The 18,054-nt window shown below is 35.7% G+C and overlaps 2 protein-coding genes across 7 annotated transcripts in view; one reads left to right on the top strand and one right to left on the bottom strand.

The window, feature by feature from the left end:
* The window catches only part of LOC101893299 (Zona pellucida-like protein), a 133,825-nt gene that overhangs the window by 95,183 nt on the left and 20,588 nt on the right, over positions 1 to 18,054 (top strand). For 3 of the 6 annotated variants that reach the window (XM_059127804.1, XM_059127805.1, XM_020035306.2), the window contains exons 4-5: positions 6,115 to 6,310; positions 6,390 to 6,456. In XM_059127804.1, coding sequence (XP_058983787.1) covers positions 6,115 to 6,310; positions 6,390 to 6,456 — 263 coding nt within the window. Of the gene's footprint in view, positions 1 to 6,111; positions 6,311 to 6,389; positions 6,457 to 18,054 lie in introns of all 6 variants that reach the window. The other 3 variants (XM_059127802.1, XM_005179235.4, XM_020035305.2) reach the window with 1 other exon arrangement.
* On the bottom strand, positions 2,509 to 3,507 carry LOC101893129 (apolipoprotein D). The gene is made up of 4 exons (XM_005179234.4): positions 3,418 to 3,507; positions 3,111 to 3,356; positions 2,869 to 3,050; positions 2,509 to 2,803 (listed from the first exon to the last, which is right to left on the bottom strand). The coding sequence occupies exons 1-4, from the start codon at positions 3,426 to 3,428 to the stop codon at positions 2,649 to 2,651; spliced, it is 594 nt and encodes a 197-aa protein (XP_005179291.1). The 5' UTR covers positions 3,429 to 3,507; the 3' UTR covers positions 2,509 to 2,648.

Below are 18,054 nucleotides of genomic sequence, written 5' to 3'. Positions count from 1 at the left end.
TTTCCAGAAAAAAAGTTATTCGTGACGGAATTCAAGTGTGATAGCGGGATTTCTTTACACTTGGCTGGAAAACTACAAGTGGCTATCGTTACAGTACTCCAGCATTTAAATGTGAATAAATCTTTTGTGTCTCGTACCATCCCTCGTTACCGTGATACTGGTAGCTTAGCCCGACGTCAAGAAAGTGGACAGAAGAAAACAGCAATATCAGCAGAAATGGTTCGAAAAGTAAAGAAGCGACTTGATCAAAACCCGCGTCGCAGTGACCGAAAAATGACTCGTGAGCTGAACATATCGCAATATTCCATTTGGCAAATATTGAAAAATGAGATCGGCATAAAGCCATTGAAATTCCAAAAAGTGCAAGAACTTACATCGCAACAAAAAGAAATTAGACTCAAAAGAGCTAAAAAGTTGCTTTGCTTGGCCGAAAGTGGTGAACTGCCGAATTTGGTTTTCTCCGATGAGAAAACAAACAAAATGACAAAAACAAAATGAAACAAACAAAATGATCGTGTTTACTTGTCAAAGAGGTGCGCTGAAAATGTGTACCTTCGGTTGGCCACCAGAACTCAAGTGCCGGTCATGGTGATGGTGTGGGCCGCCATAACAGCCGATGGTGACTCTCCGCTTGTATTAATCGACCGTGGCATCCGAATAATAAATGCCGAATATTATCTCAAAAATATTCTGGAGGGTTTATTAAAGCTTGGGCACGCAAACATTTTGGCCTCAGACCTTGGACATTTCAACAGGACTCAGCACCATCGCACTCAACACGAGCCACCCAAGAATGGTTACAAAATGAGATTCCTCGCCAATCCTTTGGACTATTGAGTCTGGAGTATTTTTGGAAAGCAAGGTTGGCACTAAAAAATACCAAAGTGTCGTTCACCTCAAGCAAGAGCTTCGCCGGGAATGGGCCAAAATACCGCAGAGCAAAATTCGGGTAGCGTGTGACGGTTTCATTGGCTGTTTGGAGGCCATAATTCGTGCCAAAGGTGAGCAAATTGAACAAATCTAAACTTATTCTAAAATTTGATGCCATTTCCGACATCTTTTGTTTTAATTCAATAAAATGTAAAAAAAATGTAAAAATTATGGCGAATGACTTTGTTGCAGTTTTTTTAATCTCACCCTGTATAGTTCCCAAATTGTGACTACTTTAAAGCCATGATACGCATTCAAATAAGGTTCATAGATGGTATCATCTACTTCACATAAATTCCCAATATAAACTTTTTTTGTTACGAGAGCTCTACTAAATACGCATACCTCTCCTTACTGGGTTCTTGATATATAATGGAAACAAAGAAATAGTTTTTGTAATTGATATCTTTCTTCTAAAGGTTTTGTGGGAGAATTTTACATAAACTCACATGAAGTGCGGTTTAAGCTCTAAAATTAGTTTTTTAGTATTCCTGGCATTTGGTTACGTTTTAGACTTTTGATGTATTTCGGTATCTAAAGTTCAAAGGACTAAATATGCCGAAGCATTTGTATCTTTTAAATTCGGACTTGTATTGCCCATTTGGTGCACAAATAATTTAAAATCGGATAAAAATATATATGGGAGCTATATCCAAATCTGAACCGATCTCGATAAAATTTGGCAAAGATATTTCTGAGCTGTATTTGATATATTTCCCTGAATATCGTTGTTACGGAGTGCATATTACGGTTGTGGGTAACAAATATAACAAACAGGATGAACAGTATATATGGGAGCTATAGCTATATCTGAACCGATATTCACCAAATTTGACATACTACCTTCCAGACTCAATTCGGTCGTAAGTGCCAAATTCCATCCCATTTGGGCAAATATTAGACGTTTGGTGCACAATCAAAGGTAAATCGGACGAAGATATATATGGGAGCTATATCCAAATCTGAACTGATCTCGATAAAATTTGGCAAGGATATTTCTGAGCTGTATTTGATATATTTCCCCAAATATTGTTGTTGCAGAGTGCATATTACGGCTGCGGAGGACAAAAATAACAAATCGGATGAACAATATATATGGGAGCTATAGCTATATCTGAACCGATTTCGATCAAATTTGGCATACATATTTTCAGGTCTAATTTTGGTGTATGTGCCTGTTACAAACAAATGCACAAAGACATAATACCCTGACCACCTTGTGGTGTAGGGTATAAAAAAAGGATTAGGAAGACCTCTTTGGTTAAAGGGTTAAAATTGTTGGTTAATTGTTGTCGCATATCAGTAATCAGGCAGCTGCAGCCCCCATACAACGGTTTTCATTTCGAACGAAATTATTTTAAAATCTTTCAAGTTTCTTCTAAATGGTGGAGGGTATATAAAGTTTGGCCCGTTAGAAGTTAGCTGCTTTATTACTTGTTAACTCTGCTTTCATATCCTGCTGAATTTTCCCTTCAATTATTGAAAAATTTGAATTTTGTCCTAGGATGTAACTGATTAGCTCTTTTTAGCTTTTCTAAAAGTATTTTTGAAATACGACTTTAGATGCTCAAAAAAGAATTAAAATTAGCACACATTATATATTTGTAAATAAATAATGTAATATAATTTAAATACATATTTACAGAAACCTCAATAACAATTTCAATTTTGAATTTAATTTTATTTTTGAATCCGGCTTTTTACACATTTCATCCTAATTACATGTCCTTTTGTTCTTTAACATCACCACAAGAAATTTGATTGGTAATCTTCAAAGGCAAGAGAGAGATATTGTTCTTTACCAAGGCACTGGCTGCCTTATCAATGACAGTGGCACTGGGTATTTGGTCCCGGGTTAAAATCCAAACAATGGCTAAGAGATTTTTAAAAATAAAATTTCAATTTGTGGATTTTACAAAAATAAATCCTCCAACTTACTTGCATGTGATTCACTGGACAATGGGGTACAGGAATAAACGGTGGCATAGTTGTCATAGTCCGTATCCAAAACCCAATAATTACTCGACACATTATAGGATGGTGATACGGGGAATTGTACGAATAATTTTCCCGGAGCAACCACCGAAGCTGAGCCAATAATGTTTTCATAGATATTTGTCCTAGAAAGATATATTCACAAATTTAATTAAATATTGTAATGTTTTTCCTATTTAACTTACCTCTCATTTACCAAACTATTCTGTACCTTAACCGAGCCATCGGCATTCAAGGTGTATTTGGCCATAACACATTTACCCTCATTCTCAAAATACACGGGATATTTGCCATATTCATACCAGGAACCCAAATACTTTTGTATATCCAAACTATCCACGGTTTGAATATTATCTGGACATGGTCCCGAGTAAATAATCTGGCCTGAGGTGCCCACCAAAATGGCGCCCAACACAATTAATAAAGTAGATCTGGAAATTAATTTCCAAGAATATATATTAAACAATTCGATCTCAAAATTCTCCGACTTACTCCTTATACATGGTTTTTTTTTTCTCAACTGCTTTCTCCGAAATGCTCCAACTCTATGCCAAAACTTGCCAATATCAACCATGTTATATTTCATGAAACATTCAAAGTGGTTCTCATTTGAAGTATTTGTTTAAATAAAAACAAACACACACGTGTTATTGATTCATTAATAATTTCTTATCATTGTTGTTGTTGCTATTAGTTCTTCAACAATTTAATATCATTGTTGTTTTTATTTTTATTTGAATGTTCTGCTATTTATTGTTGATGGTCATTTTTATCGCGTATTTCAATGGGGAAGGGAGGGGACTGCAAATAGCAACCACTTATTTTCCCATTCAGGTCTATTACATAGAACGGTGTGTGTTCTTTTTTTGCGGAATATTATCGCTCAAATTACAAAACTTAAACAAATAATACTCATTTGTTTGGAAGTAAGAGTGGGCCCACTGTGAACGACTAAGCATGTTTTGTTAAAAATTTCCAGACCCCATTGAGACATTTCCACTTTATATATATTTATTTATTTACTTTTTTTTGTAATTTATAGAAAAAATCATGTTCTGGAAATATTAAAAATCCACAATTTTGTCTTCCTTAAAAAAAATATATTGGAAAAAATCAAAAATAAAAATTTTCAAAAATATTTTTTTTTAATAAAAGGTGAGATAAAAAACTGCAACAAAGTCAAACTCCATAATTTTTAATTTTTTTTAAATTTTATTGAATGAAAGCAAAAAAATATCGGAAATAGCATCAAATTTTAGAATAAGTTTAGATTTGTTCGAATTGGTCACCATTGGCACGAAATATGGCCTTCAAACGGCCAATGAAACCGACACACGCTGCCCGAATGTTGCTCTGCGGTATTTTGGTCCATTCCCGGCGAAGCGCTTGCTTGAGGTGATCGACACTTTGGTACTTTGTTTGGCACTACTTGCCTTTCAAAATACTCCAGACACAATAGTCCAACGGATTGCTATCAGCAAATTTAGGTGGCCATTGTGCTCTGGAAATGAAACGAGGAACCTCATTTCGTAACCATTCTTAGGTGGCGCGTGCTGAGTGCGATAGTGCTGAGTCCTGTTGGAATGTCCAAGGTCTGCGGCCACGGTCGATAAATACGAGCGGAGAGCGACCATCGGCTGTTATGGCGGCCCACACCATCAGCATGCCATTCGCTTGAGTTCTGTTTCTGGTGGCCAACTGAAGGTGCACCTTTTCAGCTGACCTCTTTGGCAAGTAAACACGATCATTTTATTTGTTTAAAAACTGCTGGACAACGAATGTTTTCTCATCGGAGAAAAACAAATTCAGCAGTTCACCACTTTCGGCCAAGCGAAGCAACTCTTTAGCTCTTTTGAGTCTATTTTTTTTCTGTTGCGGTGTAAGTTCTTGCTCTTTTTGGAGTTTCAATGGCTTTACCACGAGCTCATTGTTCAACATTTGCCGAATGGAATATTGCGATATGTTGGCCATTGTGCTCTGGAAATGAAACGAGGAACCTCATTTCGTAACCATTCTTAGGTGGCGCGTGCTGAGTGCGATAGTGCTGAGTCCTGTTGGAATGTCCAAGGTCTGCGGCCACGGTCGATTAATACGAGCGGAGAGCGGCCATCGGCTGTTATGGCGGCCCACACCATCAGCATGCCATTCGCTTGAGTTCTGTTTCTGGTGGCCAACTGAAGGTGCACCTTTTCAGCTGACCTCTTTGGCAAGTAAACACGATCATTTTATTTGTTTACAAACTGCTGGACAACCAATGTTTTCTCATCGGAGAACTGCCAAATTCTGCAGTTCACCACTTTCGGCCAAGCGAAGCAAATCTTTAACTCTTTTGAGTCTATTTTCTTTCTGTTGCGGTGTAATTTCTTGCACTTTTTGAAATTTCAATGGCTTTACCCCAAGCTCATTTTTCAATATTTGCCAAATGGAATATTGCGATATGTTCAGCTCACAAGCCATTTTTCAGCCACTGTGACGCGGGTTTCGATCAAGTCATTTCTTTACTTTTGAACCATTTCTGCTGAAGTTGCTGTTTTCTTCCGTCCACGTCGGTCTACGCTAGCAATATCACGGTAACGAGCGATATCATGGAACACAAAAGATTTATTCACATTTAAATGCTGGACTGCTCTAACGATAGCCACTTGTGGTTTTCCAGCCAAATATAAAGAAATCACACCATCACGCTTGAATTCCATCACGAATAACTTTTTTCTGGAAAATTCTCACCAAAATGCTTTTGTAGGCTTGTAAACAATATAATGAGCTATCACTGGAATAATTTTAACAGCTGTCGGACGAGTGGCTTAGAAATGACAGCAGTCTGAAGATGGTTGCAGTTTTTTCATCTCATCCTGTATGGAGCAGTCAATCTGCTTTTTCAATGGCCGGCCCTGCACGACTTTTGTCTTTGCTTACTTGTTATTCTAAGCAAAGTAAAAACTAGCCGAACCGAATAGCCTCCGTCATGAGGTAAAAAGAAAACCTTTAAGAAAGGAAGTATCAGAATTAAATATTGGGTCCACTTCCATTTTTGTGAATGAAATCGGTTGATAAAATGTCTTCAAAATATTGTGTAGCCGATGATACCGGTTTCCAGCTGCTGTTATCTATTAAAACTTCTCACTCATTGTCTTTAATCGAAAATTCTAAACTTTTCCTTACAATTTGTCTATAATTTCCTTCCAGAAGATATCTATGCCGACGATGAGGAACCCACAACATCACAAAAACCCATGGTCGAGCCGACGGTAAAAATCAAATGTTTATCCGGTTCCATGTTGATTACCATCAAAGATGCACCCGTTAATCATGAGACTGGTCTATTCAGTGGTATGGTGTATCCAAAGGGTTTGTCGAAAAACTCGACATGCTTGACGGAATATAGGTGGGTAGAAATAAGAAAAACAAGAACGATGACAAAAATTGATAAAAATAAATTATTTAACCATTTTTTTATTTCACAGAGACCACGAGGGAACCTTACGCTACAAATTGCCATTGCGCAGTTGTAACACCATGCCTCAAGAGACGGTAAGTTTATACAATTTTTTTGTTTATAAAAAAATCATATAATTTTGAAAAAATATAAAAAATTAAATTGTCAGAAATTGTTACAAAAATTTAGACAAAAAACAAAACGTTTATCAAAGGTATGTTCGAGATTCTCAGATCAAAATTGTTCAGAAATTATTTTGTGAAAAATCAAATGAAATATACTCTCAAGTGCCTGCTACTTCCTCAGCTAACCGTCAACCTTAAAATTCTAGATTCGTTCCTACAGTTCGTGTTAGGCCTTTTTAGTAGTCAAAATGACCAAATTGAAATTTTGAAACTTTCAAGCTGATCTCAATATCATATACCAAAAGATACCTTAATATAAAATTTCAGGATTCCAGTTCTTAAATTTCCCCCATTTAGTGCCATTAAGTACAAATATAGTACCTATTTTCAACATATACCAACAGTGACATCTATATAAAATTTCAGCTCATCCCTTTAACCAGTGCCACTTAGTACTTGTCGTACAATTATAGTTCGCATATCCAAAAGCAGCTCATTCACTCAACCACAGAAACCAAGAGTGAAATCAATATTAAATTTCGGGATTCCAGCTCATCCCAACACCCAATACCAATAGTACACATTTCCGAAACCACTTCCATATCTCAATTCCAGATACCAACAGAGATCTCAATATCAAATTTCAGGATTTCAGTTCTTTTCCTTAACCCAATACCCAATTTGGTATCACTCAGTATTTTTCGAGCGCAAATTTCCAAAACCTCCTCCATATCTTAAAACCACATTTACAAAACCACCTCCATACTTCTATTCCAGATATCAACACAGACCTCAATATCAAATTTCAGGATTTCAGGTCATCCCTTCACCCAATTCGAAATTTATAACCATTTAGTACTTTTCGTACGATTATAGTACAGATTTCCAAAAACACCTCCATATCTCAATTCAGATATCAACAGAGACCTCAATATCCAATTCAAAATTTAGTACTTTTCGTACAATTATAACACACATTTCCAAAACCAAATTCAAATCTTATCTTCAGAAACTAACAGGGACCTTAATAACAAATTTTAGGATTATATATTCGCTCAATACCAAATTTAGTCACATTTAGTACTTTTCGTAACATTTGCAAAATCACCTCCATATCTTAACTACAGACATCAACTTTGTCATCCATTTTAAGAATTCAGGATTTTATCCCCAATATCAAATTAAGTACAATTTAGTACTTTTTGTACAATTATAGTAATAGTATATATTACCATTCAGTACTTTCGTGCTATCAAATGAACAGCGACGCTAGTACCGAATTTCAGATTTCCAGCACTATCTCTTCACCCAATACCAAATCGTACCAAATGTAGTACTATTTAGTACTTTTCGAAAAATTATAATACACTTATCCAAAAACCCAATTCCAAATGCCAACAGAGACCTCAATATCAAATTTCGGTATTCCAGCTCTATTCTTTCACCCAATATCCAATTTAGTACCACTTAGTACAATTATAGTACGCATATCCAAAACCACCTCCATATGTCCAGGCTACAAAGGAACTGCAACCCTAATACTAAATTGCAGATTTCAAGCACTATCTCTTCACCCAATACCAAATTGTACCAAATTTAGTACTATATAGTACTTTTCGTACAATTATAATACACATTTCCAAACCCATATTTCAGTTCCAGATGCCAACAGAGACTTTGATGTCAAATTTGATGGTTCTAATCATATGCCTTCACCCAATACAAAATATATTACCATTCAGTTCTCTTTGTACAATTAATGTACACATTTTCGAACACATGAAGGGTCATGGCTACACATAAATAGCGATCTTAATACAAAATTGCAAACTGCAAGCACTATCTGTTCTCTTAATACCAAAATATACCAAATATCGTACTATTTAGTACATTCCGCGCACTTTCCCAAACCTACCAAACCACCAATAGGGAGACCATTTCAAACTTTCAAAATTCCACATTCATCCGTTTGCCCTAAACCAAACTGTTCCATTCCATTTAGTACAGTTCGCGCACTTAGTACGCATTTTCAAAACCACCTTAATATATCAAACTTATTTTCCAACCTTGATTCTCGTATCAAACATCAAGTGCTTAGCTCTTTCCGTTAATATAATACGAAATCGTACCATTTTAGAAGTTTAGTACCATTTTAGAACTTTTCGTAACCTTAAAGTTCGAATTTCCATATTTCCATGGTTGCATTTATCCTAAACTTCATCAGTGACTCTTATTTCAAATTTAAAATTCTAGCTTATTCCGTTTGTCCAATGCAAAGTATTCAAATTTTAGTACATTTTAGTACTTTTCGTTCCCTTTTAGTACGAATTTCCAAAAACCCAAAAAAACGTAGTGTTCCAATAAAACAGAAAACTTAAGCCACAAACCTGCTTAAACTATAAAACCTTGATAAAACTATTCAAAATTTTTTTCCTTGTTGCTGTTGGCATTAATTGAATCTTCTTGTTCCACGTCTGATTTATATCAGAATAGAAATTTGAAAAGTATTCAATTTTTAGTACATTTTATTACTTTTCGTACCCTTTTACTACGAATTTCCAGAAATCCAGCATTATCACAGGTCTAAGCACCTCATGAAAAATTTCAAGATTCTAGCTTCAGCCGTTTTTTCTAGGAGTTCTTAGTTAGTCTATTTTCAGAAAATTGTGTATTAAGGGAAGACCTTTTGAAGGCCTTGTATGGAAATCTTTGAAGACTTCTTTTTCCTGTTGATTCTTTCAAGATCTCTATCCCATGTACACCACCAATCTACCCCACTGACAAATCAAAAAGTAGCAATATGTCAATTTAAAAAACCATTTTTACCCCTAGGCATTTAATTTTATTAATTTCACATCAATTTGAGAACTACCGGCAAAACAGTTGATTGAGAGGCTAAAGTTAGTTTCAAATGCTGTGTAAGCACACGAATCCAGCCAACAATCAAACTTGTTTCTTGGTCAAACTTTCGCCACATCAAAACCCTTTTAGAGTGACGCCAACAACGTCACCATCAATCTCCAGTTTTGCTTTTTTTCTTTTTCTTTGGATAGGGGAAAGAAGGCTGTGTAGAAAAAAAAGAACTTGTGATTTTTGGTTGCTTGCATGTTTGCTTTTACTACGTGTCTGATTTCGCTAATAAGAATGAATTAATGAATATTAAAATTTTGAGCTAAATTTGATGTTTTACACACAATGCCACAAGAACAACAAACATTGCCGGCGACCTTAATAAAACCCGAGAGCGTAAATATGCAAAAAGATTGAGGTCTGTCTGTATTTACTGGTTTTTGGGTTAAATCTATTGTAGAAATAAGTGTGAGTAACAAGAAAAAAAAAAACAGAAACGTAAGCGTAATCATAAGCCAACGGATTTTGATAAGCTTAATCAGAAAACGTGACTTCTTGTCATTAGCAAGAAGAGAAGAATTTGAGAAGAAATGGCAAAGAGAAATTTCACAATGCAAAATGAATAGATGATTTGTGTTTGGTATTCAGCATTCAAATGAGGTATGTTCTCATTCTCTCCCAATTTCTCCCTCTCTCTCTCTCTCTTGGTGGTATCTCTCATATGTAGTGTTCTATTAAAACAAAAGACTTAAGCCACAAACCTGCTTAAACTGTAAAGCCTTGATTAAACTATTCAAAATTGTTTTCGTTGTTGTCTTTGTTGTTGGCATTAATTAAATCTTCTTGTTCCACGTCTGATTAATATCAAAATTGAAATTAAAAGTGATTTCGATTCGTTTTGAGGAAAGTATTTTGTATGTAAATAGAGAGATTTTTTCTATAGAAAAAAAGGTGTCTACACATCATAAAATGAAGGGAGGATGATCATAAAAGTTAAATTTAATTCGAAAAAATTAGTGTTTTGGAATTTGAAAATAGAAAGTGGCAATAGAAATATATTACTATGAATCTTATGAAGAATTTATTTTGAATTGGATTTACAGGGTGAATCATGGAGAAGAATGAAAGTCCATAAAACGTAAAAAAATAATTTAAACGATTCCTCATAGAATTTTAGAAGCTAAAAAACATGAAATACAAAACATACACCCTTCTTTAACAGCTAACTTATATGGTATTCTAACAAAACTGGAAAGATAAGTTTCTGAGAGGTGAACACAATATTGTGTTGTATTGAAGTAAAATACAATTTTATCGAATATCGAAAATAAATATTTAAACCCATATATTTCTCTCTAACAGCAAAAACTTTTTAGTTCCAATAGCATAAGAGTACAAAAGCTATTAAATACTAAAGGAAATGATTATTTTAGTTACCCTAATAAGTGTAAAAATTGCGTTAATTTTTATCTTTTGATACCCACACCTTTAGGGAATGTAAATATTTTAAAATATGTACAAATGAGCCAGTTTCGAAGTATTTTGCAATCTTTAGTAACAAAATGATTGTAAAATATTACTAAAACCGTAAAAATAGCAAATTTCGGGTGGTACCGTAGCATGAGAAATTAATCGTAACGTGAACCTGTGTGGAAAGAACCAATTGAGAAGATGACATAGAAATAAAAATAAATTTGGTTAAAATAAAGTGATGTCAATAAAAATACCTAAAATCGGGCGGTAACATTTAATGAGGTAAACTGATACCGTTGTTATACCCCAAATCACCTAGTGGTAAGGGTATTATGTCTTTGTTCATTTGTTTGTAACATGGAGAAAAAAGCGAGATAGACCCATATTTACTTTTAAAGATCTTCATAGAATCACTTTCTGAGTCGATTTATGCATGTCAGACCTTCTGTCTCTCCGTCTTTCCAAGCATTTTTTGAACAATCGTATTTATTATCCGATTGAGATGAAATTTTTCAAACAATATTTGTTTGGCGCTATTGAAATTGGTAAGAATCGATTGAAATTTATATATAACTCCCATATATATCGTCAACCGATTTTAGTTAATTGTGCACCAAATGGTCAATAGCAATGCAAATGGCAAATGGTCTGAATTTTGGCACATCCGACCGAATTCAATCTAGAAGCAAGTACATCAAATTTGAGAAAAATCGGTTCAGATATAGCTATAGCTGTCATATATTAGTTTCGTCCGATTTGATGCTTCGGGTCCTCACATTCTCAATATGCACACCACAGGAAAGATATATGGTACCAGATATCAGATACAGCCCAAAAATACCTTTGCTTAATCTTAGCAGATCGGTTCAGATTTGGATATAGCTCCCATATATATCTCTATTCGATATCAGGTTTATTGTGCACCAAATGGCTAATATCAGCCCAAATGGAGTGAATTGTGGCATTTCCGACCGAATTCAGCCTAGAAGCAAGTACATCAAATTTAGGAAAAATTGGTTCAGATATAGCTAAAGGTCCCATATACAGGGTGAGCCAAAACAACTGCAACAAAGTCAAACGCCATAATTTTTACATTTTTTTAATGTTATCGAATGAAAGCAAAAAATGTGGGAAATAGCATCATATTTTAGAATATGTTTAGATTTGTTCGAAAAGGTCACTTTTGGCACGAATTTTGGCCTTCAAACGGCCAATGAAATCGTCACACTGTGCCCGAATGTTGCTCTGCGGTATTTTGGCCCATTCCCGGCGAAGCGCTTGCTTGAGCTGATCGACACTTTGGTATTTTTTAGTGCCAACCTTGCTTTCCAAAATACTCCAGACACAATAGTCTAACGAATTGGTACCCGGAGATTTTGGTGACCATTTTGTGCTGGAAATGAAACGAGGAACCTCATTTTGTAACCATTCTTGGGTGGAGTGTGCTGAGTGCAATGGTGCTGAGTCCTGTTGGAATGTCCAAGGTCTGCGGCCAAAATGTTTGCGTGCCCAAGGCTTTAATACACCCTCAAGAATATTTTCGCCATAATATTCGCCATTTATTCTGATGCCACGGTCGATTAATACGAGCGGAGAGCGAACATCGGCTGTTACGACGGCCCACACTGTCACCATAGAAGGCGCTTGAATTCTGGTGGCCAACCGAAGATGTACATTTTCAGCTGACCTCTTTGACAAGTAAACACGATCATTTTGATTGTTTACAAACTGCTGGACAACGAATGTTTTCTCATCCGAGGAAACTAAATTCGGTAGTTCACCACTTTCGGCCAAGCGAAGCAACTCTTTAGCTCTTTTGAGTCTATTTTCTTTCTGCTGCGGTGCAAGTTCTTGCACTTTTTGGAATTTCTATGGCTTTACACCGAGCGATTTTTCAATATTTGCCTAATATAATATTGCTATATGTTCAGCTCACGACCCATTTTTCGGCCACTGCGACGCGGGTCGATCTCTGCGATCAAGTCGCTTCTTTACTTTTCGAACCATTTCTGCTGATGTTGCTGTTTTCTTCCGTCCACTTCCTTGACGTCGGGCTACGCTACCAGTATCACGGTAACGAGCGATGGTACGAGACACAAAAGATTTATTCACATTTAAATTCTGGAGCACTCTTACGATAGCCACTTGTGGTTTTCCAGCCAAATATAAATATATCACACTATCACGCTTGAATTCCATCACGAATAACTTTTTTTCTGGAAAATTCTTACCAAAATGCTTTTGTACGCTTGTAAACAATATAATGAGCTGTCACTGAAAAAATTTTAACAGCTGTCGGACAAGTGGCTTAGAAATGACAGTAGTCTGAAGTTGGTTGCAGTTTTTTCATCTCACTCTGTATTTAAACGTTTAAAATTCTCAAATCAACACTTAAAATCAAAGATGATTTTAGGCAGTCAATTTTATATTCACAATAATTCTCAATGTCTGCGTCGAAACAAAAGACATAGGAAACAAACTTTACTCCTCCATTTGTTGACACATACAAGAAATTCTAGACATTTTCATCATTATTCTCACTTCAAGTTTAAATGTCGTTAAAGGTTACTGGAAAAAAACAAATGCTTTGACCTTTTCGGGAGAAAAACAAAAAACCCAAACAAACTAACACTTTACTTCTCCATAGAATTTCAATTCCAAGATGAACTCACTCAAGTGTTTATGACTTGCTAATGTGGGTGTTTGTTTATTGTTATTGCTGTTGTTATTGCTTTTTTGTTTATTTTGTCATAAAGGCAAACACCTTTTAGCCTCCACTTGGTTTACATTATTTTTACAAAGTGTTAACCATTTTGGGCATTTTCACGGTCAAGCAGTTAAGTTTGTATGAATGAGTTCATTAAAACTTGAGTGAACTTGTGCCCAAAGCAGGTGCAATGAACATTAAAAAAAAAACAATAACAATATTGATGCAAATTAAAAAACAAAATGAAATACACAAAAAAAATATTATTTTATTCAGAAATATAAAAATGATGTGAATTAAATTCGGGTCATTATTAGCTCTTTGCCAAAACAAATGAATTCCACTTCAATTTTACAAAACAAAGGACTAAAATAGAAGAAAAAGCTAAACTGTTGGCAAATAATCCCAAAATCTTAAAGAGGCTGCTTGAAAAAATAATCTTAAAAATCCAATTGATTTTGAATCTATTGGTCGTAAAACGAATCTAACCAGGAAGGAAAAGCCAAAAGACAATTGGGACCGACTATATAATATCCTACACCACTTTAGTAAAGCTCTCGTAATAATAAAACTTTTATATTGGGAATTTATGTGAAGTAGATCACACCAACCTAATTTGAATGCGTATCATAGCTTTAGAGTAGTCACAATTTTTGCATTATATCCAACACTGAATCGAGTTTCCACAGATCTGACGGAGACTTTTGTACCACTAGTACCAAATAACATTGCTGTATAGTGCATGACATGACTTCGATAAGAATTAAATTAAAAAATATTTATTGGAGCAATAGATATCCCGGATCGAATTTTACCAAATGGTTAAATGTGAAAAAATGTATCCAATTTGGTCTGAACTATTGTTCACAATATATGTAATATATCCCTAAAATCGGATGAAGATGTATATCGAAGGTATATAAAAATCTAAACCAATAGCGATAAAATTTGGCAGAGGTATTTCGAGCTGTATCTGATGTCCGGTATCAAATATCATTCTTGTGGAGTCCTATTACGCATGTGATGGACTTTAACACCAAATCGGATGAATCATATATATATGTGAGCTATAGCCATATCTGAACCGATTTTCACCAAAACTTGAAGGACTTTCTTCTTGGTTGAATTCCGTCAGAAGTGCCAAAATTCAGTCCCTCTGGCTGGTATTAGCCATTTGGTACACAATAAACCTGAAATCGGAAAAATATATATATTGGAGCTGTATATAAATCTGCATCGATCTTCACAAAAATTCAGGTACTTATTTCTGAGCTGTGTATGATATCCTGTACCAAAGATCATTGATGTGGAGTGTATATTACGAATGTGGGGGACTTAAAATCCCAACTTTTCCAAAATACTCCAGACACAATAGTCCAACGGATTGGTATCCGGAGATTTTGGTGACCATTGTGCGCTGGAAATGAAGCGAGGAACCTCATTTTGAAAACATTATTGGGTGGCGAGTGCTGAGTATGATGGTGTTGAGTCCTGTTGGAATGTCCAAGGTCTGCGGCCAAAATGTTTGCGTGCCCAAGGCTTTAATATACCCTCCAGAATATTTTCGCGACAATATTCGGAATTTTATTCTGATGCCACGGTCGATTAATACGAGCGGATAGCGACCATCGGCTGTTATGGCGGTCCACACCATCACCATGGCCGGCGCTTGAATTCTGGTGGCCAACCCTGAGCTCACATTTCCAATATTTGCCGAATGGAATATTGGGATATGTTCAGCTCACGAGCCATTTTTCGGCCACTGCGATAGATCAAGTCGCTTCTTTACTTTTCGAACCATTTCTGTTGACGTTGCTGGTTTCTTCCTTCCACTTCCTTGGCGTTGGGCTACGCTACAAGTGTCACGGTAACGAGCGATGGTACGAGACCCAAAAGATTTATTCACATTTAAATTCTGAAGTGCTCTAACGATAGCCAATTGTAGTTTTCCATCCCAATATAAAGAAATCACTCTATCACCCTTGAATTCCATCACGAATAACTTTTTTTCTGGAAAATTCTTACCAAAATACTTTTGTACGCTTGTTAACAATGTAATGAGCTGTCACTGGGCTGTCGGACGAGTGGTTTGGAAATGATAGCAGTCTGAAGTTGTTTGCATTTTTTTTTTCATCTCACCCGTAAATGGGAGCTATATCTAAATTTGAACCGATTCTCACCAACTTCAATAGGGGTCGTCCTTGGACCAAATAAATATTGTTTGGAAAATTTCACATCAATCGGATAATAAATGCGACCTTCATTTTATTCACAAAAATTCATGGACAGACGGCCGGACAGAAGGATTGACATGCATAAATCGACTCAGAAAGCGATTCTATGAAGATCCTCAAAAGTAACTATGGGTCTATCTCGCTTTCTTCTCCATGTTACAAACAAATGCACAAAGACATAATACTTTTTCCACTATGTGGTGTAGGGTATAAAAATTTAGGTAGATTGGCGGACTGCTCCTTAAAAAGTATTTTTTAAAAAATCGTTTTTCTCCTACTCTAAAAAAAATTATTTAAATATATATTTAGAACATTTCATAGGGGGTCAATAGTCTAACTCGTCCATAATTTGTAAGTCCTACAACAGAACCTAATATTCATCACATAGAATATTAAATCCCATAGAGACCTACCGACTTGGTAGTACTAGTTTATACTTCAACGAGTAAAAATCTCTCGACTCTATAAATGTAGTTTAGACCTAAATCTTTTATCAATATCTGAACGGATTCTCTCACAATCACAAAAGCGTTAAATTTTCCTTCAAAAGCTCAAGATATTCAGTAGGCTGTATCTATACCCTCTATCTTTGCTCCATACCCTCTAACTTGGAAAACTCCTCGAATTGTTACGGTATAGGCCTGGAAATGTGAAAAGAATCACATTTTCATTTTTCGAGCTCTACACAAAAATGATGTAATTTTTTTTTATATTTTTATATTGTTGAACAACCCTCACCCTCAAAGATTCTTTGTTCACTGTTCAAGCCTTGCTCACATCACCTTAACTTTGACTTTGAACTTTGTTTACAGCTGTGACTCGGTGTAAAACAAAACAAACAAAAAACGATTCTGACAAATAATTTTTCCAAGCTTTGTTTTTCAAGCATATGAGCTAACCTTATGCCTAACAAAAAAAAATACAATTAATTTGTATTTTTATTATTGTTGTTGTCTAAATTTTTTACACCATAAAATGCTCACCTGTAATGTCAAGATTTTTTACCTAACATTGTATCAGCATCATCACCATCATCTAAGTTCATCTGCCAAAACTTGACTCTCTGCCAGTTGTTTGTTTCTTCATAGATGGTTGGTAATTAAAATCTAATTAAAGTAAATATTATATATTTGTATGGTTTTGTCTCGATGTGTGTGTGTGTGTGTGAGTGTCTCAGGCAAACCATGAACTTAGTTGTTGAATTAAAGATTTGCAAAAATAGAAAAATAAAGTCACGATATGATAACATCAATTATAATTGTGTTAATTTAGTGGCAGAGAGTATGGCTTTGTGGCGGTAGCTGAAGACGATGCTTCATTTGTACTCCTTAATGAAGTTTGTGTCTTAAGTCTTTTGTTTTTTTTTGGACACAAAGTGAATGCACATGGCAGACAACGTTAATGGCTTTGAATTGAGTTGTCTTTAATGTTGGGGGAGAAATTAATTATTGAATTTCCTGAACACATGCACATTTCTGAACTTTGACATTTCAATGATGTTTCAATTTAAGAGATTGGGGATTTCAGAAGGGAAATAAAAGCCTTCGATAATTAAGAAATACAAATAAAACCTATAATGGTAGTAGAGTGGAGGGTGGTACCTCCATCTCTGAGAAATCTGGGACCTTTTTTGAAGGCTTCTTTCCAATCTCCTTCGGAATTAATTATTAAATTTCCCGAACACATGAACATTATTGAACTTTGGCGTTGCAATATTGTCTCCATTTAAGAGATTTGCGTTTTCAGAAGAGAAATAAAAAAGTTCGATAACTGGGATATACAAAAACATATGGACTACAATGGCTTACTGCTTGCCGATATGTATTTTTATCACTCATCTCCTTGGATACCGGGCGACCTCAGCGGTTTTATTAGTCAAGATGCCGCTCTGCCCTCCCTCTGCCTCGATTGCCTCATGCAGTGGGCTTGAGTGTATTGAGGGGCGCTGGGACTATCCAAGTCGACTATCTTGATAGTCATCTTCTGACAAGAGGTGGTGGCATAGACTACCGTGGAATCCATGTGCTCATTCACGTCATGCAGGGGCGATTCCCAGAAGTCTACAGGAATACTGTCGTGACTCAACATCAACGGTCCCATATCCGCAATAATTTGTCGGATTGCTATCTGCTATCAGGTTTCGCTGTCGTTTATTAGATTTAGTGTCAGAGCAGTGTCGTCTCGCAGACTTCCCGTCCGTTTAGTCCTACCACTGGTAGCGGACAATCCTAAATCGCTGTCTAATTCCGATTTTATGGTAGTAGAGGAGAGCTCAGCGACAATTGTATCGATGGGGACGCCGCT

This window comes from Musca domestica, unplaced genomic scaffold, assembly GCF_030504385.1.
Source record: "Musca domestica strain aabys unplaced genomic scaffold, Musca_domestica.polishedcontigs.V.1.1 48, whole genome shotgun sequence".
NCBI classification, from domain to species: Eukaryota; Metazoa; Arthropoda; class Insecta; order Diptera; family Muscidae; genus Musca; species Musca domestica.
Note: the sequence above shows the minus strand (reverse complement) of the source record. Positions and strands in the feature narration are given on the sequence as shown.

Bases quoted from the DNA above. Each gene is read 5' to 3' on its own strand.
- LOC101893129 (XM_005179234.4), bottom strand. The intron at 3,051-3,110 runs GTAAGTTAAATA...ATATCTTTCTAG, and splicing joins AATAGTTTGGTAAATGAGAG to GACAAATATCTATGAAAACA. The intron at 2,804-2,868 runs GTAAGTTGGAGG...AAAATCTCTTAG, and splicing joins GTCCAGTGAATCACATGCAA to CCATTGTTTGGATTTTAACC.